General features: G+C 40.6%; 1 protein-coding gene across 10 annotated transcripts in view; it reads left to right on the forward strand.

Moving 5' to 3' along the window:
• The window catches only part of Catspere1 (cation channel sperm associated auxiliary subunit epsilon 1), a 153,835-nt gene that overhangs the window by 21,027 nt on the left and 108,868 nt on the right, over nucleotides 1-23,940 (forward strand). For 7 of the 10 annotated variants that reach the window (XR_001779559.1, XR_001779564.1, XM_017314031.2 and 4 more), the window contains exons 6-7: nucleotides 13,398-13,422; nucleotides 20,785-20,862. Coding sequence is in view for 6 of the 10 variants with exons in the window: in XM_017314031.2 (XP_017169520.1) it covers nucleotides 13,398-13,422; nucleotides 20,785-20,862 (103 nt within the window). In the remaining 4 variants the exon portion in view is untranslated. Of the gene's footprint in view, nucleotides 1-13,397; nucleotides 13,423-20,784; nucleotides 20,863-21,004; nucleotides 21,162-23,940 lie in introns of those variants that run through there. The other 3 variants (XM_030241929.1, XM_017314033.1, XM_006497085.2) reach the window with 3 other exon arrangements.

A 23,940-nucleotide genomic window follows, 5' to 3' on the forward strand; every position in this document is an offset into this window, starting at 1 on the left:
GCTAGAAGACAACACTAGACTTGACCTCTGGCCTTTCAGACCATGGCTATCATCTATTTTTTCCCCACATTTTTTTAATTAGATATTTTCTTCATTTACATTTCAAATGCTATCCCAAAAGTCCCCTATACCCTCCCCCCGCCCTCCTCCCCTACCCACTCACTCCTACTTCTTGGCCCTGGCGTTCCCCTGTACTGGGGCATATAAAGTTTGCTAGACCAGGAGGCCTCTCTTCCCAGTGATGGCCGACTAGGCCATCTTCTGCTACATATGAACCTAGAGATACGAGCTCTGGGGGTACTGATTAGTTCATATTGTTGTTCCACCTATAGGGTTGCAGACCCCTTGAGCGCTTAGGTACTTTCTCTAGCTCCTATATTGGGGGACCTGTGTTCCATTCTATAGATGGCTGCGAGCATCCACTTCTGAATTTTTCAGGCACTGGCAAAGCCTCACAGGAGACAGCTATATCAGCAAAATCTTGCTGGCGTATGCAATAGTGTCTGCATTTGGTGGCTGATTATGGGATGGACCCCTGGGTGGGGCAGTCTCTGGATGGTCCATCCCTTTGTCTTAGCTCAAACTTCTACAACTTCTTCCATGGATATTTTATTCCCTATTCTAGGGAGGAATGAAGTATCCACATGTTGGTCTTCCTTCTTGATTTTCTTGTGTTTTGGAAGATGTATCTTGGGTATTCTAAGTTTCTGGGCTAATATCCACTTATCAGTGAGTGCACATCAAGTGACTTCTTTTGTGATTGAGTTACCTCACTCAGGATGATATTCTCCAGATACATCCATTTGTCCAAGAATTTCATAAATTCATTGCTTTTAATAGCTGCGTAGTATTCCATCATGTAAATGTACCACATTTTCTGTATTCATTTCTCTGTTGAGGGACATCTGGGTTCTTTCCAGGTTCTGGCTATTATAAATAGGACTGCTATGAACATAGTGGAGCATGTATCTTATTACCAGTTGGAACATCTTCTGGATATATGCCCAGGAGGGGTAGGTATTGCTGGATCTAGTGGTAGTACTATGTCCAGTTCTCTGAGGAACCGCCAGACTGATTTCCAGAGTGGTTGTACAAGCTTGCAATCCCACCAGCAATGGAGGAGTGTTCCCCTTTCTCCACATCCTCTCCAGCATCTACTGTCACCTGAATTTTTGATCATAGCCATTCTGCCTGGTGTGAGGTGGAATCTCTGGGTTGTTTTGATTTGCATTTCCCTGATAATTAAGGATGTTGAACATTTTTTCAAGTGCTTCTCAGCCCTTCCATATTCCTCAGTTGAGAATTCTTTCTTTAGCTCTGTACCCCATTTTTTATGGGGGTTATTTGAATTTCTGGAGTTCAGCTTCTTGAGCTCTTTGTTTATATTGGATATTAGTCCCCTATCAGATTTAGGATTTGTAAAAATTCTTTCCCAATCTGTTGGTGGCCTTTTTGTCTTATTGACAGTATCTTTTCCCCTACAGAAGCTTTGCAATTTTATGAGGTCCCATTTGTTAATTCTTGATCTTATAGCACAGGCCATTGCTGTTCTGTTTAGGAATTTTTTCCCCCTGTGCCCATATCTTCGAGGGTTTTCCCCACTTTCTTCCTTTTTTTAAAAAATATTTTTATTAAGTATTTCCCTCATTTACAGTTCCAATGCTATCCCAAAAGTCCCCCATACCCTCCCCCCCCCCACTCTGCTACCCACCCACTCCCACTTTTTGGCCCTGGCATTCCCCTGTACTGGGGCATATAAAGTTTGCAAGTCCCATGGGCCTCTCTTTCCAGTGATGGCCGACTAGGCCATCTTTTGATACATATGCAGCTAGAGTCAAGAGCTCCGGGGTACTGGTTAGTTCATAATGTTGTTCTACCTATAGGGTTACAGATCCCTTTAGCTCCTTGGGTACTTTCTCTAGCTCCTCCATTGGGGGCCCTGTGATCCATCCAATAGCTGACTGTGAGCATCCACTTCTGTGTTTGCTAGGCCCCGGCATTGTCTCAAGAGACAGCTATATCTGTGTCCTTTCAGCAAAATCTTGCTAGTCTGTGCAATGGTGTTAGCATTTGGAAGCTGATTATGGGATGGATCCCCGGATATGGCAGTCTCTAGATGGTCCATCCTTTCGTCACAGCTCCAAACTTCATCTCTGTAACTACTTCCATGGGTGTTTTGTTCCCAAATCTAAGAAGGGGCAAGGTGTCCACACTTTGGTCTTCATTCTTCTTGAGTTTCATGCATTTAGCAAATTGTATCTTATATCTTGGGTATCCTAAGTTTCTGGGCTAATATCCACTTATCAGTGAGTACATTTCATTTGAGTTCTTTTGTGATTGGGTTACCTCACTCAGGATGATGCCCTCCAGGTCCAACCATTGGCCTAGGAATTTCATAAATTCATTCTTTTTAATAGCTGAGTAGTACTCCATTGTGTAGATGTACCACATTGTCTGTATCCATTCCTCTGTTGAGGGGCACCTGGGTTCTTTCCAGCTTCTGGCTATTATAAATAAGGCTGCTATGAACATAGTGGAGCATGTTTCCTTCTTACCGGTTGGGACATCTTCTGGATATATGCCCAGTAGAGGTATTGCGGGATCCTCCGGTAGTACTATGTCCAATTTTCTGAGGAACCGCCAGACTAATTTCCAGAGTGGTTGCACAAGCTTGCAATCCCACCAACAATGGAGGAGTGTTCCTCTTTCTCCACATCCACGCCAGCATCTGCTGTCACCTGAATTTTTGATCTTAGCCATTCTGACTGGTGTGAGATGGAATCTCAGGGTTGTTATGATTTGCATTTCCCTGATGATTAAGGATGTTGAACATTTTCTCAGGTGCTTCTCAGCCTTTCGGTATTCCTCAGGTGAGAATTCTTTGTTCAGCTCTGAGTCCCATCTTTTAAGGGGGTTATTTGATTTTCTGGAGTCCACCCTCTTGAGTTCTTTATATATATTGGATATTAGTCCCCTATCTGATTTAAGATAGGTAAAGATCCTTCCCCAATCTGTTGGTGGTCTTTTTGTCTTGTTGAAGGTGTCTTTTGCCTTGCAGAAGCTTTGCAGTTTCATGAGGTCCCATTTGTCAATCCTCGATCTTAAAGCACAAGCCATTGCTTTTCTATTCAGGAATTTTTTCCCTGTGCCCATATCTTCGAGGCTTCTCCCCACTTTCTCCTCTATAAGTTTCACTGTCTCTGGTTTTATGTGAAGTTCCTTAATCCACTTAGATTTGACCTTAGTACAAGGAGAGAGGAATGGGTCAATTTGCATTCTTCTACATGATAACAACCAGTTGTGCCATCACCATTTGTTGAAAATGCTGTCTTTCTTCCACTGGATGGTTTTAGCTCCCTTGTGGAAGACCAAGTGACCATAGGTGTGTGGGTTCATTTCTGGGTCTTCAATTCTCTTCCATTGGGCTACTTGTCTGTCACTATACCAGTACCATGCAGTTTTTTATCACAATTGTTCTGTAGTAAAGCTTTAGGTCAGGCATGGTGATTCCACCAAAGGTACTTTTATCCTTGAGAAGAGCTTTTGCTATCCTAGGTTTTTTGTTATTCCAGATGAATCTGCCAATTGCCCTTTCTAATTCTTTGAAGAATTGAGTTGGAATTTTGATGGGGATTGCATTGAATCTGTAGATTGCTTTTGGCAAGATAGCCATTTTTACAATGTTGATCCTGCCAATCCATGAGCATGGGAGATCTTTCCATCTTCTGAGATCTTCTTTAATTTCTTTCTTCAGAGACTTGAAGTTCTTATCATACAGATCTTTCACTTACTTAGTTAGAGTCACACCAAGATATTTTATATTATTTGTGACTATTGAGAAGGGTGTTGTTTCCCTGATTTCTTTCTCAGCCTGTTTATTCTTTGTGTAGAGAAAGGGCATTGACTTGTTTGAGTTTATTTTATATCCAGCTACTTCACCGAAGCTGTTTATCAGGTTTAGGAGTTCTCTGGTGGAATTTTTAGGGTCACTTATATATACTATCATATCATCTGCAAAAAGTGATATTTTGAGTTCCTCTTTTCCAATTTGTATCCCCTTGATCTCCTTTTGTTGTCGAATTGCTCTGGCTAGTACTCCAAGTACTATGTTGAAGGGGTAGAGAGAAAGTGGGCAGCCTTGTCTATTCCCTGATCTTAGTGGGATTGCTTCAAGCTTCTCACCATTTACTTTGATGTTGGCTACTGGTTTACTGTAGATTGCTTTTATCATGTTTAGGTATGGGCCTTGAATTCCTGATCTTTCCAAGACTTTTATCACGAATGGGTGTTGGATATTGTCGAATGCTTTTTCCGCATCTAACGAGATGATCATGTGGTTTTAGTCTTTGAGTTTGTTTACATAATGGATTACATTGATGGATTTTCATATATTAAACCATCCCTGCATCCCTGGAATGAAACCTACTTGGTCAGGATGGATGATTGCTTTAATGTGTTCTTGGATTAGGTTAGTGAGAATTTTATTGAGGATTTTTGTATCGATATTCATAAGGGAAATTGGTCTAAAGTTCTCTATCTTTGTTGGATCTTTCTGTGGTTTAGGTATCAGAGTAATTGTGGCTTCATAGAATGAGTTGGGTAGAATTCCCTCTACTTCTATTTTTGGAATAGTTTGTGCAGAACTGGGACCAGATCTTCTTTGAATGTCTGGTAGAACTCTGCACTAAACCCATCTGGTCCTAGGCTTTTTTTTTTTTTTTGCTGGGAGACTATTAATGAGTGCTTCTATTTCTTTAGGGGATATAGGACTGTTTAGATCATTAACCTGATCTTGATTTAACTTTGGTACCTGGTATCTGTCTAGAAACGTGTTCATTTCATCCAGGTTCTCCAGTTTTGTTGAGTATAGCCTTTTCTAGAAGGATCTGATTGTGTTTTGGATTTCTTCAGGATCTGTTGTTATGTCTCCCTTTTCATTTCTAATTTTATTAATTAGGATGCTTTTCCTGTGGCCTCTAGTGAGTCTGGCTAAGGGTTTATCTATCTTGTTGATTTTCTCAAAGAACCACCTCCTTGATTGTTTGATTCTTTGAATAGTTCTTCTTGTTTCCACTTGGTTGATTTTGCCCCTGAGTTTGATTATTTCCTGCTGTCTACTCCTCTTGGGTGAATTTGCTTCCTTTTGTTCTAGAGCTTTTAGGTGTTTTGTCAAGCTGCTTATGTGTGCTCTCTCTAGTTTCTTTTTGGAGGCACTCAGAGCTATGAGTTTTCCTCTTAGAAATGCTTTCATTGTGTCCCATAAGTTTGGGTATGTTGTGGCTTCATTTTCATTAAACTCCACAAAGTCCTTGATTTCTTTCTTTATTCCTTCCTTGACCAAGGTATCATTTAGAAGAGTGTTATTCAGTTTCCACGTGACTGTTGGATTTATATTATTTCTTTTGTTATTGAAGATCAGCCTCAGTCCATGGTGATCTGATAAGATGCATGGGACAATTTCAATATTTTTGTATATGTTGAGGCTTGCTTTGTGAACAGTTATGTGGTCAATTTTGGAGAAGGTACCATGAGGTGCTGAGAAGAAGGTATATTCTTTTGTTTTAGGATAAAATGTTCTGTAGATATCTGTTAGATCCATTTGTTTCATAACTTCTGTTAGTTGCACTGTGTCCCTGTTTAGTTTCTGTTTCCATGATCTGTCCATTGGTGAAAGTGGTGTGTTGAAGTCTCCCACTATTATTGTGTGAGGTGCAATGTGTGCTTTGAGCTTTACTAAAGTTTATTTAATGAATGTGGCTGCCCTTGTATTTGGAGCATAGATATTCAGAATTGATAGTTCCTCTTGGAGGATTTTACCTTTGATGAGTATGAAGTTCCCCTCCTTGTCTTTTTTGATGACTTTGGGTTGGACGTCGATTTTATTCGATATTAGAATGGCTACTCCAACTTGTTTCTTCATACCATTTGCTTGGAAAATTGTTTTCCAGCCTTTCATTCTGAGGTAGTGTCTATCTTTTTCTCTGATATGAGTTTCCTGTAAGCAGCAGAATGTTGGGTCCTGTTTGTGTAGCCAGTCTGTTTGTCTATGTCTTTTTATTGTGGAGTTGAGTGCATTGATATTAAGAGATATTAAGGAAAAGTAATTGTTGTTTCCTATCATTTTTGTTGTTAAAGATGGCATTCTGTTCTTGTGGCTGTCTTCTTTTAGGTTTGTTGAGGGATTACCGTTTTGCTTTTTCTAGGACGTGGTTTCTGTCCTTGTATTGTTTTTTTTCTGTTATTATCCTTTGAAGGGCTGGATTTGTGAAAATATAATGTGTGAATTTGGTTTTGTAGTGGAATACTTTGGTTTCTCCATCTATGGTAATTGAGAGTTTGGCTGGGTATATTAGCCTGGGCTGGAATTTGTGTTCTCTTAGTGTCTGTATAACATCTGTCCAGGCTCTTCTGGCTTTCATAGTCTCTGGTGAAAAATCTGATGTAATTCTGATAGGCCTGCCTTTATATGTTACTTGATCTTTTTCCCTTACTGCTTTTAGTATTCTGTCTTTATTTAGTGCATTTATTGTTCTGATTATTAATTCAGGAGGAATTTCTTTTCTGGTCCAGTCTATTTGGGGTTCTGTAGGCTTCTTGTATATTCATGTGCATGTCTTTCTTTAGGTTTGGGAAGTTTTCTTCTATAATTTTGTTGAAGATATTTCCTGGCCCTTTATGGTGAAAATCTCCATTCTCATCTACTTCTATTATCCATAGATTTCGTCTTCTCTTTGTGTCCTGGATTTCTTGAATGTTTTGAGTTAGGATCTTTTTGCATTTTGCATTTTCTTTGATTTTTGTGGCCATGTTCCCTATGGAATCTTCTGCACCTGAGATTCTCTCTTCCATCTTTTGTATTCTGTTACTGATGCTCACATCTATGGTTCCTGATTTCTTTCCTAGGGTTTCTATCCCCTGATTTGTCTCACTTTGGGTTTTCTTCATTGTTTCTACTTTCTTTTTTAGATCTTGGATGGTTTTGTTCAATTCCATTGCCTGTTTGGTTGTGTTTTCCTTTAATTCTTTAATGGATTTTTGTGTTTCTTCCACCTGTTTAGCAATGTTTGCCTGAGTTCCTTAAGGAATTCACCTGTTTAGCAGTGTTCTCTTGTACCTAGAGGGATTTTTATGTTTCCTCTTTAAGGGCTTTTACTTGTTTAGCCACATTCTCTTGTAATTCCTTGAGGTATTTTTGTGCTTCCTCTTGAAGGGCTTCTACCTGTTTAGCAGTGTTCTCCTGTATTTCTTTAAATGAGTTATTAATGCCCCTCTTAAAATCTTCTAACACCATCATGAGATATGATTTTAAATATACATCTTGCTTTTTGGTGTTTTGGGGTATCCAGGACTCGTTGTGGTGGGCGTACTGGGTTCTGATGATGTCCAGTGTTTTTGGTTTCTGTTAGTAAGTTTCTTACGTTTGCCTTTTCCTATCTGGAAATCTCTGGTGTTAATGTTCAAGCTGTCTCTGGTTGGAGCTTGGTCCTCCTGTGATTTTTTTAGCCTCTGTCAGCACTCCTGGGATTCCAACTCTCACCTGAGTTCATTGGTCAGAGCACTCTCTGCAAGCAAGCTCTCCTCTTTTAGGGCAGGTGTCCAGCAGTCTGAAGCTCTGATCATCCACCTCCTGAGTTCCTGGTTCAGAACTCTCCCTGTTGGCCGACTCTCCTCTGGGAAGGAATGTGCCCAGGGGTCTGGGTCTCAGTTTTCTTCCTGGCCGAGGATGAAGGCCCAACTGGACCCTGACCAAGAAGCTCTGTTGCTTCTATCACCCACATGCTCTCAGGTGATCAGGGGGTCCTGGGAGTGCTAGGGGTCCTCGGCCGTGTTCACGCAGAAGTTGGCGGGGCTGGCCATAACCTGCCCTCTGGTTGGGCAGGGTTCATTTGTCCCTGTTCCTGCCAGCACAAGACCCTCCTCTGTTCTTTTGAGCTGATGTTGCATTCCACTCACCCATGATCCCAAGGTGATCCCCAGGTCCTGCGGCATGGAGAGCACTCTGGAGTCCTTAGCGATCTCCACTGGGCTCAGAAGGAAGATGGCGGGAGTAGCCCCTACCAGAGCATCTCTCATCTATTTTCAAAGTCTCTGTCTTGTATAAATCTTCAGTCACTACTTAACACAAGAATGGATGTGTATAACTAAAAGGAGGAAGCCATTTGCTAATACTTGATTAATTGTGCTGTAAAGTAAAAAAAAAAACCAAACGGTGAGCACAGGGATGCTTTAGCATCAAGAAGAAGGCAGAATAAATTTCATGTTTTATTTTATTTTATTTATTTATTTTATCTACAGTACATCTGTTTTTGTTAGAGGAGACCTTCTTCCCTCTTCCATAGTTATATCGTTTTATTCATGTGATTTATTTTTACATGTGATAATGCTGTAACCCACTCTTCCCTGGCTGCGTTAGCAGTCATCATGTACCATGGGCAGAAGCAATCAGAACACTCATGTGTGTAGTAAGGCATGGTTATTGACAGCAGCTTCATTTCCTTCTTTGTGTGGTTCTTTAACATCGACTTCTCCAGAGTCTCACTAGGAAGTGTGGTTTGAGCCTCTGACACTCATGAAAATGTCAGGCCTCTGTTCGTTTTTAATCACTGTCCATCCTTCCATGGGTTCTGAAACCACGGAGCAATTGACAAGGGCAAGTTCACAAATAAAAACTCCTGATAGAGCTGTGTTGGGAAATTAAACTTGCCACTGTGACCAAATTGACTACGTTCTGCTTCTTTTAAAGAGAAGAACTTGGGAGCCTCAGAGAGAAAAATCTATCTCAATGAACTAAGCTCTTGTGTCCCCTCCCAAGTTCATATTGTGGTAGTTGGTATGGGGCTTTGGGAACATAATAAGACCCTAAGGATAGAACCCTTATAGATATGATTAGGGCCTTATGATAGAAACTCCCTACTATTCAGAGTGAAACACTATCATCTATGAGCCAGGTCATGGCCTACTCTAGGGCGAGAAGCTGAGTGAAGCTGACCCTACTTGGGTAGTGCTTGTCCCAGCCACCAGAGCAATGAGAAATTAAGGATAAAGTCACCTATGGGGTGGTTTCATTATAGTGAAAGGAACTAAGATATCTTCCAAGAAACTGGGAGGGTCACATAATGGATTACTGTTCTCACTTATGTACACTGAGCCCCAAGAGCTGACAATAACCAAGACGAACCTCTAACCTCCCTGAGCTAGCTCTGTCTCCTCCACACAGCCAAAAGAGAAGTACTATCCAGGAAGTAGCCCAGAGACTCTGTACAATCCTTGGTGATGGGTGAACCCTTGCTTTCCTTTAGATCTCACCAAGCGTGCTGCTAGTTTTATGTCAATTTACACAAGCAAGTGTTGTCTGAAAGGAGGGATCCTGAACTGAGAAAATGGTAGGGTCTGGCTGTAGGGCATTTTCTTAGTTATTGATGGTTCAGTGCCCAGTCCACCATGGGCAGTGCCATTCCTGGGCAGGTGTCATGGGTTCTATAAGAGAGCAGGTTGAAATGGCTGGAGCAATAGCTCATGTTTTTGTACATCATTACTTCTGCTCCCTGTTATTCACAGAGGCCCTTCCTATTGCAAATTCATTTTAAATTCGTCCTTTGCAAGTTTTTGTTGACTAAAATCCATTAAAAAAATTTCTGGGGCTGGCAAAATGGCTCAGCAGTAAAAAACACTGACTGCTCCTCCAGAAGTCCTGAGTTCAATTCCCAGAAACTGCATGGTGGCTGACAACCATCTGTAATGGATTCTGATGCCCTCTTCTGGTGTGTCTGAAGAGAGCAATGCTTTACTCATATACATAAATAAATATTAGGAAGACAGAAAGATTTCCTTACCTGCTAGATCACAGTATTCTACATTGTTTTATTTTTTTTCTATAAAATTCTTAATCTGCACAGAGAGTGGTAGCATACACCTTTAATCCCAGCATTGAGCGGCAGAGGCAGGTAGATCTCTATGAGTTCAAGGCCAGCCTGGTCTACAGTGTACTTTCCAGGACAGCCCAGGCTACACAGTAAGTCCCTGTCTTGAACCCCCTCCTCCAAAAGAAAAAAAATTCTTTTTTAAAAAATACTTATTTATTTATTATATGTAAGTACACTGTAGCTGTCTTCTGACACACCAGAAAAAGGGCCTCAGATCTCATTACGGATGGTTATGAGCCATCATGTGGATTTTGGGATTTGAACTTAGGACCTTCTGAAGAATAGTCAGTGTGTTTTTAATCACTAAACCATCTCTTATGCCCGAAGAAAAAAATTCTTATTCCTCTTGGAGTTAGTTCTGAACAAGCCTCCAGGTGGAAATTCACTTCTGTTTTTAAACATGAATAATTAATTTTCACACCAATTTTCTGCACAATGTATATACAGTATCTTCTCGCTCGTAGCTGAATTTTCTATATATTCCTGGCCTCCTCGGCTGGCTGTTCTATTTAGCTCATCTATTTGACTCTGTTATCTTCTTTACTGCTTGTTTGATTTCAATTTAGCTTTTTAATCCACTTACAAGGTATTAGATATCTTTATGACACTTTCTTTTTGTATTCTATGTGTATGGGTGTTGTGTGTGCATGTATTTCTGTGAACCACACATGTGCAGTATCTGAGGAATCCAGAAGAGGGCACTGGATCCCCTGAGGCTGCACTTACAAATGTTTGTGAACTACCTTGTGGGTGCTGGGAACTGAAGCCTACTCTCTGAAAGAGCAGCCAGTGCCTTAAGCACTAAGCTATCTTTGCAGGCATCTTTGTGACCTTTTCAAAGTGGGTTCTAGTAGATTCTCCTCCCCTTTCCCTCCTGTTCCCTCCTTTTCATTCCCATGTGGCCTCCCCAAAGCGCCTTTTCACTTTCATGTCACATGTTTCCTTTTGCTACCTCTCCCATCCCACTCTGTTTGAAACCCTCTCTTGACATCTTTCTAGTTTGATAGGCTTTACAAAGGCATACACCATATACACCACACATACCACATACTCACACACACCATACACACCACATACTCACACACACCATACATACACACACCAAACACACACTCATACATAGAACACACTCATACACATACCACACACTCATACATAGCACACACTCAAACACACACCACACACACACATGCATAGACACACACCATGCACATCACACATACTACACAATGACATACACATATGCATATATCACATACACATATTCTCACACATAAACACCGCATCTACCACACATTCACACACAACACACACAAACCCTACACATACTGCACACACATTCACACACACACACACACACACAAACACACCATACACATACACATCACACATATTACACACTCACATACACACATATCACATACACATTCACACAGATAGAAACCACACATATCATACACACAATCACATAAATATACACACCACACACAAATACACACATATACACATACAACACATACTAATGAACACAATATACACACTGTATAATCACAAACACACCACACACACATACCACACACCACACCACACACCACACACATATACAGACATACCATATACTTATACATACACCGACATGCAAACATACACACCACCTACTCCTAAACATACCACACACTCAGACACACCACACACACACCCTCCAAGCTAAGATCTGCATATGAACAACCATGTGAAGTATTTCTCTTTCTGAGTTCACATTTTAATTAGAAAATCTGGCAAGTATGAGCGTAAGTGGCCACTCTTGTCTGGTGGCCACCCTCATCCTTTATTGGGAAACCCATGTTTTTATTTTATTGCTGTTTATCTCTTGGTTTTTGCAGTGCTGGGAATCTAACCTAAGGCCCTTTACAGTCTGCCAGTGAGTTCCACCCTCCAGCCCAGGGTTTTTAGAGACAAGGTCTTGGTATGTAGTACCAGGTGCTTTGACCTCATGATTCTTCTGCCTTGCATCCTCAATGGCAGGATTACAGGCCAGTGCTGCCACACCTTATCCTAGATACATCCAAACATATTTGTTTTCCTCCCTATAACTCTTTGGAATTGGTTTGTAAAATTCTACATTATTCTTTGTTGGGATTTTATTTTTATTTATTTCATTTTATTTCTGTGGTAATGGGATTGAGCCAGGGATTCATATTTAGTAGACAGATACTCTATCCCCCAACTGTGCCTGTGCCCCAGGGTTTGTATTGTAATTTATTGTATCTTAATATTTTAATTTACTTGAGGAATATTACCACTCAAGACTAATATAAAATTCTATATTTTTCTTCATTTAATATGTCAATTTTGTTGATTTTTTTATTAAGGTAAGTGAATATTATATTAATTTTTCCGACTTTTCATTTCATTTATATTGTAAGTAGTCACACATATCCCCATTATCAATATGGCTTCCTAGAGTGGCATATTTCTTTTAGTTGATAAGCCAACATCAGTGCTTGAACACCAAAATCTAGGGCTTGCATCATCAGTCCAGTCTTTGTACTGTATTTTCCAGGAGCATAGACAAATGCGTAATGGTGGGTCTCCATCATCCTGGTTCCACGTATTCTCACCATCCTAAGGTTCTTGAATTCCACACATGCATTCTTCTCTCCTACCTGGCCCACAGAAATCACATTTAAAAAAAATTACCTCTTCCTATAGGTTCTCCTTTTCTACAATGATATATAGTTGGAATCTATAGTATATAAATGTTTTAGACTGGCTTCTTTTACTTGGTAATATACTTTTAAGATACAAACACCTCATCCCTCCATGATGGGGAATGAGTGATATACCCTTTGGTCCATAGTCAGCATGATATATAGTGTTTGTTTTTGTTTTACATTTAACACCAAGTTCTTTATATCTGTGTACCAAAATGTAAAGAGAATACCCAAAGGTTTAGAAACAGTGTACCTTGCTTTCTGCTACCTTGGCCCTGTGGAGGCCTGCTGGGAACAGGACTTCTGAAAGGTGAGTACACCTGGAAGGCTGCAGTGCAAAGCCATTTGTCCTGGCTAGGGGTAAGGTCTCTGAGGGCTCTTCATAAAGCTGAAGGTGTTTATGCCCGAGATGAAACTGGATTGCACTTGGCCAAGAGGTGTGCATATGTTTATCATCAGTGCAGTGACTCCTGGAGGCAAACCAAACACAACCAGAGTGATCCAGTTAACTCTGGCCAGAGAAACAGAAGCGTGGTTTGTGCCACGTCCTGAAGCCTTCCTGCAAAGTCCATTGGACACAGAATTTGTCCAATGGGTGATGCTTGCACCCATCCTGGACTTACCTTAATGAGAAGTAAATAAATAAATAATGGATTTTTCTTTTGAAAAAATAAAGAAGAAACATGTCTACTGAAGATATAGCATTCTAGCTAATGTTTCATATGATGTTTACTGAAATGTATTTCCTTTCTCTCCTCAGAGACGTTTATTACAACTTAAGCCAGGTAACGTTTGACAGTTTTGCATCTCTCGAGAATGTTGCTACTCCAAGGTCTCTTGTCATTATTTATGTTTCCAGGAATTTCCCCAACGTGTTTTTGCCATAAGTGTCCTGTAGAGTGGCTGTGCTCAAAGTATGTTTGAAGATCCTTTGGGTTGTCAGGAGACCTGGTCAGGGAGGCTCGATCATATATCTATGCAAGGGTGGCTTCCCTTCAATATTCTTCCTAAATAGTAGAAACAGAGAGGATTACTCAAGTGTCTTCTCTTGAAATACTACAGAGATTGTGAAAGTATTAGCAGACGTTGGGGTCAGGGGCTGTTTACAAAATACTTTAGCATGTAATATGCTTATCGAAGCTGTATTACTTTATCAGTGAATGTTCTTAGTTTCATTACATGGTACATATTGACAAATCTAACCCAGTTAATAGAAAAGCCTTATGCAAGCTAGGCATGGTTAGTACTCTGTTTAATCAGAAGGATGATGCCCAATGATCATAAAACCGAAGGCAGCCTGAAGTACAAAGTAAGATCATATATATATAAAGTTTTGGAGGCTGAAGATGTAGCTTATTTGGAAGAGCACTTTGCTGGCAAGCACCAAGCCCCCAGGTCACTCCCCAGCATCACATAAATTGGGTGTGGTAGCTGGTCCATGCCTGTAAAGTCAGCACTCCAGAGTTCAGCACTGCATGTCCAGAGTTCCAGATTATCTTCAGCTTCACAGTGAGTTCAGTCAACTGATAATGTCAAATGTCATCTAGGACATGGAGCAATCAGTTTTGGGCAGCGTGGCAAGACCCTGTCTAAATGACTATACCAAAAAAACAAAGGAGACATTAATTACAGTTATGAAAAATATATAAAACTCTAATACCTTTTTAAGTCTAAATTTTGCATGCTGGGCACTGGTGGCCCACACTTTAATCTCAGCACTAGGGAGGGAGAGACTGGTAGATCTCTGAGTTCAAGGCCAGCCTAGTCTACAGAGCAAGTTCTGGGACAGCCAGGGCAAGTAGAGCTATGGCAAGCCCAAATTCTACTGAAGAGATTGGGAAGAAAATTTACTAAAATCTTGAAAGGCACCTACAAAAGATGGTGTCTTCTGAGTTCTTCCTGCTTTGAAAAGCAACTGATGCTCATGACGTTTGGCCGATTATGAAAACCTAACCTCAGTCATCTCAGTCTGTGTGCTGGGTGCGTGGCAGGAGCAGCACATGTTCCTACCCTCACTTTTGTGTTGTCACAGATTATTTTAAATCATTATAGAAACTTTCTAAAACCGGACACAGTTCTAAAACTTACTGACATGTTCTTTTAAAATATTCAGAAATTTGGAATAAAATAGCAACAAGAAGCCTATACTGCCAGTAGAGGCTCTACAAGCCTGGTGACCAATCCCAGAAAGAGAGTCAGTTTATCTCACTTGTCCTCTCACCGCCAAATGTGCACCATGACACATACAACCACCAACTGCACATATCATACACACACACACACACACACACACACACACACACACACACACACACACACGCACAGTAATAAATAAAAATTTAAATGTCTAGAAGATTTAAACCAATAATATACTATGATATGTTAATATTACCCATCCCAGGAATCTGTAGTATTACCTAGAATATCATCAAAATAGAAGATACAAAACATCATCACAGTACTTAGGAACGTTTACCAAAATTTTCATAAAGAAAGCCTTCATTCCCATATTTAAGAACCACCACAAGCCAGGCAGTGGTGGCCCATGCTTTTAATCCCAGCACTTGGGAGGCAGAGGCAGGCGGATTTCTGAATTCAAGGCCACACTAGTCTACAGAGTAAGTTCCAGGACAGCCAGGACTACACAGAGAAACCCTGTCTAGAAAAACAAAAGAAAACAAACAAACAACAAAAGCAAGAAAGAGAAGCCTACAGCTCATCTTTCCACAACAAAACAGCCAGAACAGCCAGGAGAAGCTCTCAAAGGTCAGACCACCTCAATATCTAGCTCAGATGTAGCTAAAATAACCACCAGCAATCAGCAAATATTTAAATGCAGTGAATAAATTTAATATAATAACTACTGTATCATATTGTGTACACATTTCAAGCACGGAGAGCATTCAGCAGGATATATACTTGGACAAAAGACTAAGACAGTGGGCCATGCATTCTATAACCAGCAGGCCTTTAACTTGGAAATTAATTAGAAAATGTTCAGGTTCAATTTTGGTTTTGTTTTGTTTTCCTCACTCCCTAGGAAACACAAGCTGGCCTTGGACTTAGCAATCCTCCTGTCTCTACTTCTAGAATTCTGGGACTATGGACGTATACCATTCCAACCAACCTCTACCTTATTTTTCTTTTCTTTTTTTTTTTAATGTGAAATACTTTTATTAAAAAATGATCAAATCTTTCTGTAATACTAATTAACATATAGTATAAAAATCAGTCTAATATCTTTGTCAGAAATACCTTTTAGAAAGAATTTATTTTTCCCCAGAACATTTGAATTATATACACACTTATGCTAAAGCTGAGAAAATATATCAGAAGGTAAAACGTTCCAAGTTTTCAGCCAGGCAGTGGTAGCGCATGCCTTTAATCCCAGCACTTGGGAGGCAGAGGCAGGTGGATTTCTGAGTTCGAGGCCAGCCTGGTCTAAAAAGTGAGTTCCAGGACAGCCAGAGCTATACTGAGAAACCCTGTCTTGAAAAAACAAACAAACAAAAACAAAACAAAACAAAGTTCCAAATTTTCACAAAACTTAAAAAACCAATTAAAGTAAATGTGAATTTTAAAATGTTGCAATCTAATACTTGCTGTATAAGTATACTTATGATAATTATGAATAGTACAGGGTTTATTCTTTGAAATTCAGCTGATAATATGAATATACTGATGAATGATGATGATGATGATGATGATAATGTAAACCTGAACATACTGGCAGCTTTTGGTAAGAGGTACATGAAGTTTGAGATCTTATAGCTATGCTAAGGCATTTCAGTCTTAAAGTTCAGCTATGGTACCACATTCATGTAGTTATCAGCTCTGGAAATGAAAAGAGGAGAAAGTAACATTATCCTATCTCTTCTTTTTTTTTTTTTATATATGTGGGTGTTTTGCCTGCTGGTATGTATGTGCACCATGCACATGCAGTGCCGGTGGCTGCCAGAAGAGGGCGCGCATGCCCCTGAAGTTCTACATGGTTGTAACCCACCAACTGGGGAATTAAACCTGGCCTCTTTGGAAGAGCAGTTAGTGCTCTTAACCACTAAGCAACCTCTCCAGTCCCCATATTGATGGAGATTTTAAGTACATGTGTTCATGGGTCATGAAGGAAATGAAAATGAAAATGTAAAGTATTTTAAATGAAATAATGAAGATCTCCAGGCAGGTATAGAAGGACAAGAACAATCCTCCCCATCTTAACAACAACCCAGGGGAAGTTGTGCACAGGAAGTGACAGTGGACCTTGAACACAGGGAGAGACCCTGATATTTTCTCATACGACAGAGCAAAACCACACCAAAACCCCACTTCTGTCCAACTGAATGGCACAGGGGGTGAGGGTGGGAGGAGAGAGGGAATGAGCCCTCACATCTTGCTGTGGAAAATTAGAATATGGAGCTAACAAGAAGGTATTGTGTGTATGAGGCGGGGTGGGGGTGAGTTGCTTCACACCTCGGTGACCTGGGTTTGATTTCCAGAATCAAGTGTCCCAGTTAGCATTGTCACCCAGACCCTGCCTAGACCAGATTGGCTGGTTTTTGAAGGAACATTACAAAGCATGTGTTTGCATCAAAAGGAGGAAAGATGTTATCTTTACTGAATCTATACAAAGGTTTTCAGAATTTACAGTCACAGAGGTACCTGTGGACTCATGGGAACTGGATGCTAGAAAAGAGAGGGATTTTGTGTGTTTGTGTGTGTGTGTTGTTGTTGTTGTTGTTGTTGTTGTTATTGTTGTTGTATTAATTGTTGAGGCCTGGAGAGATGGCTTAGCGGTTAAGAGCATCCTGAATGCTCTTCCAGAGGTCCTGAGTTCAATTCCCAGCAAACACATGGTGGCTCTCAATCATCTGTAATGTGGTCTGATGCCCTCTTCTGGTGTGTATGATGGTAGCCAATAAAGCCTTGAAAAAAATACGTTTAAAAATATATAATTTGCTTTTGACTGTATAAATAAACTATTCAAGAAAAAAATAAGAAAACAGAAACCCTGTATAGAAACAAAACAAAACAAAACAAAACAAAACAAAACAATAAACCGCCAATTGTATCTGATTCTATTGAAGTACCCTGTATGTCAGATACTAAGAATAAGTTACAAAAGATTTATGGGAACTGATTTCATTTTCTGTTAAAAAACATGTGGAAGTGTGTAGGAAAGCAGTCATGTTGGTTTACAGATATAAAGAAACATGCATGATCATTAATATAGAATGTCGTCATCAGTTCCTTCAAGGTATAAAAAGAATTTTTGGAACACTTGATGGACCTTTGTATTTATGATGGTTTGTATGTGCTTGGCCCAGTGAGTGGCACTATTAGGAGTGTGGTCTTGATGGAGTAGGCATGTCACTGTGGTCATGGGCTTAAGACCCTCACTCTAGCTGCCTGGAACTCAGTTTTCCACTAGCAGAAGTTGGTACCAGGCACTGGGGATATTGCTCTGATAGTTAAGACAAGGCTTTTCTTTGGAAGAATGTGGGTTTTGGGACTTAGGATTTGGAAAGCAGTGGATTGCTTTAGATGGGGCTTAATGGGCTATCCTAGTAGGACTATGAAAGAGTTTGTTACTGAAGTGATTTGAATTGTGTGGACCTGGCCCAAGAGGTTTCAGTGGAGAATTTCAACCTGTGGCCTAGAAACTGTTCTGTGGTGTTTTGGTGAAGAATGTGGCTATTTTTTGCCCTTTGCCCTGAGGCTAAGGTGATGAGACTCAGATTGACAAAGGAAGTCTCAAAAAATTCCAATAGAGATTTTGTTCTCTGGTTAAGTCTCATGAAGAGCATTTTGAACAAGCATAGCAAACTTAGAAAGGAAAGATATAAAATATATGGTTTGAGTGTTAAAGGGGCACCAGGAAGGGAAATGGAGCCAAATCCTATATTCTAGGAGATAGCCGATTAAGAAATTGGAACTTGGGGACCAGACCCTACCCAGCTACATCTAGTATTGATCATGGTAGTACAAGCCTTTATCCCAGGAGATAAAACCAAATAGATTACTGAGTTCAAGGCCAGCCTGGGACAGAGCAAGTTCTAGGTGAAGAAAAAGTTAAATCGCTTGGTGGACCACACCTTTAATCTCAGAGTTTAGGAGACAGGCATGCAAATCTCTGAGTTCAAAGTTGGTCTATGGAGCAAGTTCCAGGACAGTGAAGGAGTTGAAAAACAGAGAACTGGTGATAATGTACTAGAACAAGGGGGCCATGTTCTAGCCCTAGCAAGCTGCAGAACTCGACAGCCTTGACCACGTGGCTCTGGCTTTAGAGTAAAAAATAGAAGGGACTCCTGGGACAGTTGCTGCTGTTTAGCAAGAGCTAAGAATTTAGTGGTGGTTAAGAAGAGACCAGCATCACTGAGGTGAAATCTTTTGGGAAGTGTTTACTGAGAGCACAAAGAAGCTGTGTTCCAGAGATAGCCTAGGTTGTACCTCCTGCAGCAGCTGTACTTGGTAATGTGTAAGGATCACCCAGGAGGTACTGGTTTTGAAGGCATGAAGGGGTCATGAAGAGCAGCTGAGGCTTGGCACTGTGAGAGGCCATGCAAGGCTGTTGTTGAAGGTGCAGCCTCAGTTGTAGTTGATGGCCCAGGACTGAAGGGGTCATCCAAAGGAGTTGAAGCTTGGTATCATGAAGAAAGCCTATGAGAGTCTATTGGTGAAGCCTAGTTGCAGCAGAAGACCCCAGTGTATTGGATATGCCAGTATCTTGGGTTGATCACAAAAACAGCAGTGGCAGTGGAGTGGATCACCTGAGCTTAGAGTGATACAGCATGCAGAGCTGGAGAAGTGGCGCCAGCCCTTTGGAGGAGTCCAGAAGATCATATGTGGATCACAAACATTGAAACAAGAAGCTGTAACATTGAAGCTGCCTTGAAGACCCCAAGATTTTCGAGATACCAGAGCCATAGGAATGCTGCTAACAGAGTGGAACCAGCCCAGGAAAAAGCAGTTTGTGGCAGTTAACAAAAATGAAAAAGGAGTTGGAGATCTGAAAACTGCTTTGACATAACCCACGGAGATGCAGAGTTTAGAATTAATCTATTTTGTTTCCTGTCTTGCTTTGGGGATTACAGTTAAATGATTGGATGAATCTCAGAAGAGACCTTGAACTTTGGACTTTTAACATTGTTGAGACTGCTATAGGCTATGCGGCCTTTGGAAATTGGACTAAATATTTTGCATTGTGTTATGTTTAGGTATGGCCCCCATAGACACGTGTGTTTGAACAGACCTATGGGCGCCTGGGAGTGGAATATGATGCTTTGTATATGCTTGGCCCAGTGAGTGGTACTATTAGGAGGTGTGGCCTTGTTGGAATAGTTGTGTCACTGTGGGTGTGAGCTTAAGATCCTCACCCTAGCATCCTGGAAGTCAGTTTTCTCCTAGCAGCCTTCAGATGAGATGTAGAACTCTCAGCTCTGCATGTACCATGCTTGCCTAGATGTTGCCATGTTCCCACCTTGATGATAATGGACTCAACCTTTGAACTCGTAAGCCAGCCCCAATTAAATGTTGTCCTTTAAAGACTTGCCTTGGTCATGGTGTCTGTCAACATAAGTAAAACCTTAGCTAAGACAGTATTGTTCCAGTTATTAAATCTACAAATACTGCTTTTTGTGTTTTAAAATAGAAAATAATGAAAATTTTTTCATTTCTATTTTACGAGTATGCATATTTTACTTATATGAATCTTGAATTGCCAGGTACCATTTCCATGCCTGGCTCCTGTAGAGGCAGGAAAGGACATTGGATCCTTGGGAACTGAAGTTACAGATAGTTGTGAGCCACCATGTAGGTGCTGGGAATTGGACCCAAGTCCCTCTGAACATCCAGTACTCTTAACCACTTAATTGCCCCAGTACCAATAATAAAGAGTATTTTGAGTGTTTTTTGCTATGAAAAAATGGAAATTAGTATAAAACTGGAGGAATGTGATTACATTTTATTCAAGTATTTTTAATTTGTTTGCACTCAATCTTATCCATCCTTTAACTACTCCAAGATTTACCCTCTAGTCCACCCACCCCCAACTTAGTTCTCTCTCCCTCTTTCCATCTTTCCATCCCTCCCTCTCTCCCTCTCTCTTATAATCCACAGAGTTCAATTTGTTCCTTTCATATTTTCTTTTATAGATTGTTACCATATGGGTGTATGATCCAGAAAGTGCCAGCACTGAAGAGCTGATATGGACCGCAAAGAAACCTTCACTGGTAAGTACCAATATCATAATTCCTTGGAGCACACAGGCTGCCAGTCTTTTTCTGAGGACTGAGTTTACGCTATAATCAATTGGTAGTATTTTAAGTTTACTGAAGCCAGTGTAAAACCCCTTTGTCCCTTTGTTCCATTTAGTCATCATAGGTATTTTGAACTGCTCTTGATCTCTGCAATTATATACCTCTCCACTGAGCATTCTTCTGATCATTGGTGAAGAGATGGATCCTTTGTGTGCTTTAAGGATGTCCTGCGAGAATCTCCATTGAAGCCATGCCTCCAAAACATAGCTAGGGTAAAACAGCAAATAAGCCAGCCCTTTCTTATATTCATTACAAATTTACTGCTTTGAAGATTTGAGTTCTGCATTCTGTTTCAATGTAAAACATACAGAGAAATATCAGTGTAGATAGCTGCTCTCATGAGCCTGTTGCTACCTTAGTGACTTGTCAGGAACTCTCTGATGTAGGATGTGTGAGTGTGTATACACAAGATATGTTGGGGTGGAGGCATGCCAGGGTATGTGTGTAGAGGCCTGGAGACAGCTTAGTGCACTTGGTCCTCTTTCTCCTTACTCCTGTATTTGGATTCCAGGGATTGAACTTTGGTTGCCAGGCTACAGAGGTTTATTTTGAATGGCCCCAGGCATCGGTCCTTAGCTTTTTCTGATCCTGTCGAAGTCATTCATTGGCCCAGTTATCTCTAAATTTGGTTGTTTAACAAACCTCCTATTTCACATTTAAAGCTTCCTACTATTTAAAAATGTATTCATATTTGTGTTCTAAATGAGCATGGTATCCATATTAAAATAGAAAACTAGTGGGGTATGTTTTTGTTTCTTGGTTAACAAGTAAAATGGAAATATGAAAATATCTAACTATTTGTCTGCCCTTGAAATACAGGCACTTAATATGAAACTTTGGAAAGAGTTAAAAATGCAAGGCTTATATTATTTTCTTACCTTCCATTAATTTGTTAAATAAGTTTTACTTTTAAAATAGTTTACATTTACACTATTATTGCTGAGATGGTTCCTCTTTTATTATCTTATACTTGAATATTGGTCACCAGTTAGGAACTATGGATACATTGATCCTAAGGCGTATATTGTCTTACCTCAGTTTTCTCCAATCCTTTCTCCTGTGTTTGCTAATCCTATTGTGGTAGCACTTTACATTTGGTTGTCCAGTTTCCAAGTTGTAAGTTGCTACATGTTTTCTGTGACCTGGACAAGTTTGAAGATTCCCAGGCACATATTTTGCAGAATGTCAATAAACTGAGATTTTTCTCATGAGACTGGAGTTAGATGTCTCAAGGAGAAATACCACAAAGGTCCAGAGCATTTGCCTAGGGTCTGTCCTTTCATTGTGGCCTAGCAATATGTGTGTGTGTGTGTGTGTGTGTGTGTGTGTGTGTGTGTGTATGTCTGTGTGTGTGTGTGTGTGTGTATGTGTGTGTGTGTGTGTGTGTGTGTGTGTGTATGTGTCTGTGTGTGTCTCTGTGTGTGTGTGTGTGTGTGCATGCAAAGCTTTTTTCAGTGTGGAAGACTTCCGTGTTACTCTGACCTATTTATTTGCTCACTGCTTTTTTTTACATCAGTGTAGATTTGTGTACTTATTACATGTGATGGGTCACAACACAATGCTGCCATTCTCTGGAACCCGTTCATTAGACCTATGCATCCCCCTTGACATATTCTCAACATTGGTTTGCCTAGGTCTGATTTTAACCCTTGCAGTGGTTTGAATAAGCTTGGTCCAGGGAGTGGCACTATTTAGGAGCTGTGGCCTTGTTGGACGAAGTATTTCACTGTAGGGGTGGACAGTGAGACCCTCCTCCTAACTGTGTGGGAGCCAGTCTGTCCCTGGCTTTGTTTGGAGGAAGAGGTAGAACTTTCTGCTCTTTCTCCAGCACTGTGCCCACCTGAGCACTGCCTTAGTGCTATGATGATAATGGACTACACCTCTGAAATGTGTAAACCAGCCCCAATTAAATGTTGTCCCTTTTAAGAGTTGTCCTGGTCATGGCGTCTTTTCATAGCAATGGAAACCCTAACTAACACAACCCTTTTTTTCTACATGTTGGCACTCCGAATTGCTCAAGTCTATCTTGTAGAGTGTATGATGAATCAAGATGTGCTGGTAAGTGCCTGTGTTGATATTTGGTGGCTGTGGAGTTTGTGTAAGAATTGTCCTCATAGGATTATATATTTGAATGCTTAGTCATCAGGGAGTGGCACTACATGAGAAAGATTAGGAGATGTGCCCTTGTTGGAATAGGTGTTGCCTTGTTAGAACTGTGTCACTGGAGGTAAGCTTTAAGGTTTCAAAAGCCCACCACAGGCCCAGTGTCTCTCTTCCTGCTGCCTCTGGGACTCTGGATGTAGAGCACTCAGCAACTTCTTCAGCATCATGTCTGCCTATGAGCAACCATGCTCCCTGTGATGAAAATGGAGTAAACACCTGAAACTGTAAGGAAACCCCAACTAAATGCTGTCTTTTACAAGAGTTGTCCTTGTTGTGGTGTGTCTTCACAGAAACAGAACAGTGACCAAGGAAGAAGTAGGTACCAGGGAGTTGAGTTGTACTGTGATAGGCATGAAGATGCTGTTTGTTGGAAAACGTACACTTTGGGACTGCACTTCGGACTAGAGAAGCATTTGAATGTTTTAAGCTGGGCTTAACAAGCCACAATTGTTAGGAATGTAAAAGTCAGGGGTGCTGAGACCAATGTAGGTTATGATGTCCTTGCTCAAGATATTTGAGAGGAGACAAATACTAGTAAGTGGCCAAGAGACCACTCTTGTACTATTTGGTGAAGTTTGTGGATGCCTCTTGTCCCTTCCTGAAAATTCTGCCTGGGGATAAATGGAGGAGTTTTTAATTAATGGTGTTGGCAGAGGAGTTTTTGAGATATCCTAGCATTAACTCTTGTCATGTGGTTATTACTGGTAAGTCTTATGCAGATATATAATGAAAAAGAGCAAGCTGTGCAAGGAAAAATACAAAATGTATAGTTTGAGAAGGGAAGGAACACCAAGAAGTGTAATTGAGCTTAAATCCAGTGTTCAAGGA

The sequence above is a fragment of the Mus musculus genome, chromosome 1, assembly GCF_000001635.26.
Source record: "Mus musculus strain C57BL/6J chromosome 1, GRCm38.p6 C57BL/6J".
NCBI classification, from domain to species: Eukaryota; Metazoa; Chordata; class Mammalia; order Rodentia; family Muridae; genus Mus; species Mus musculus.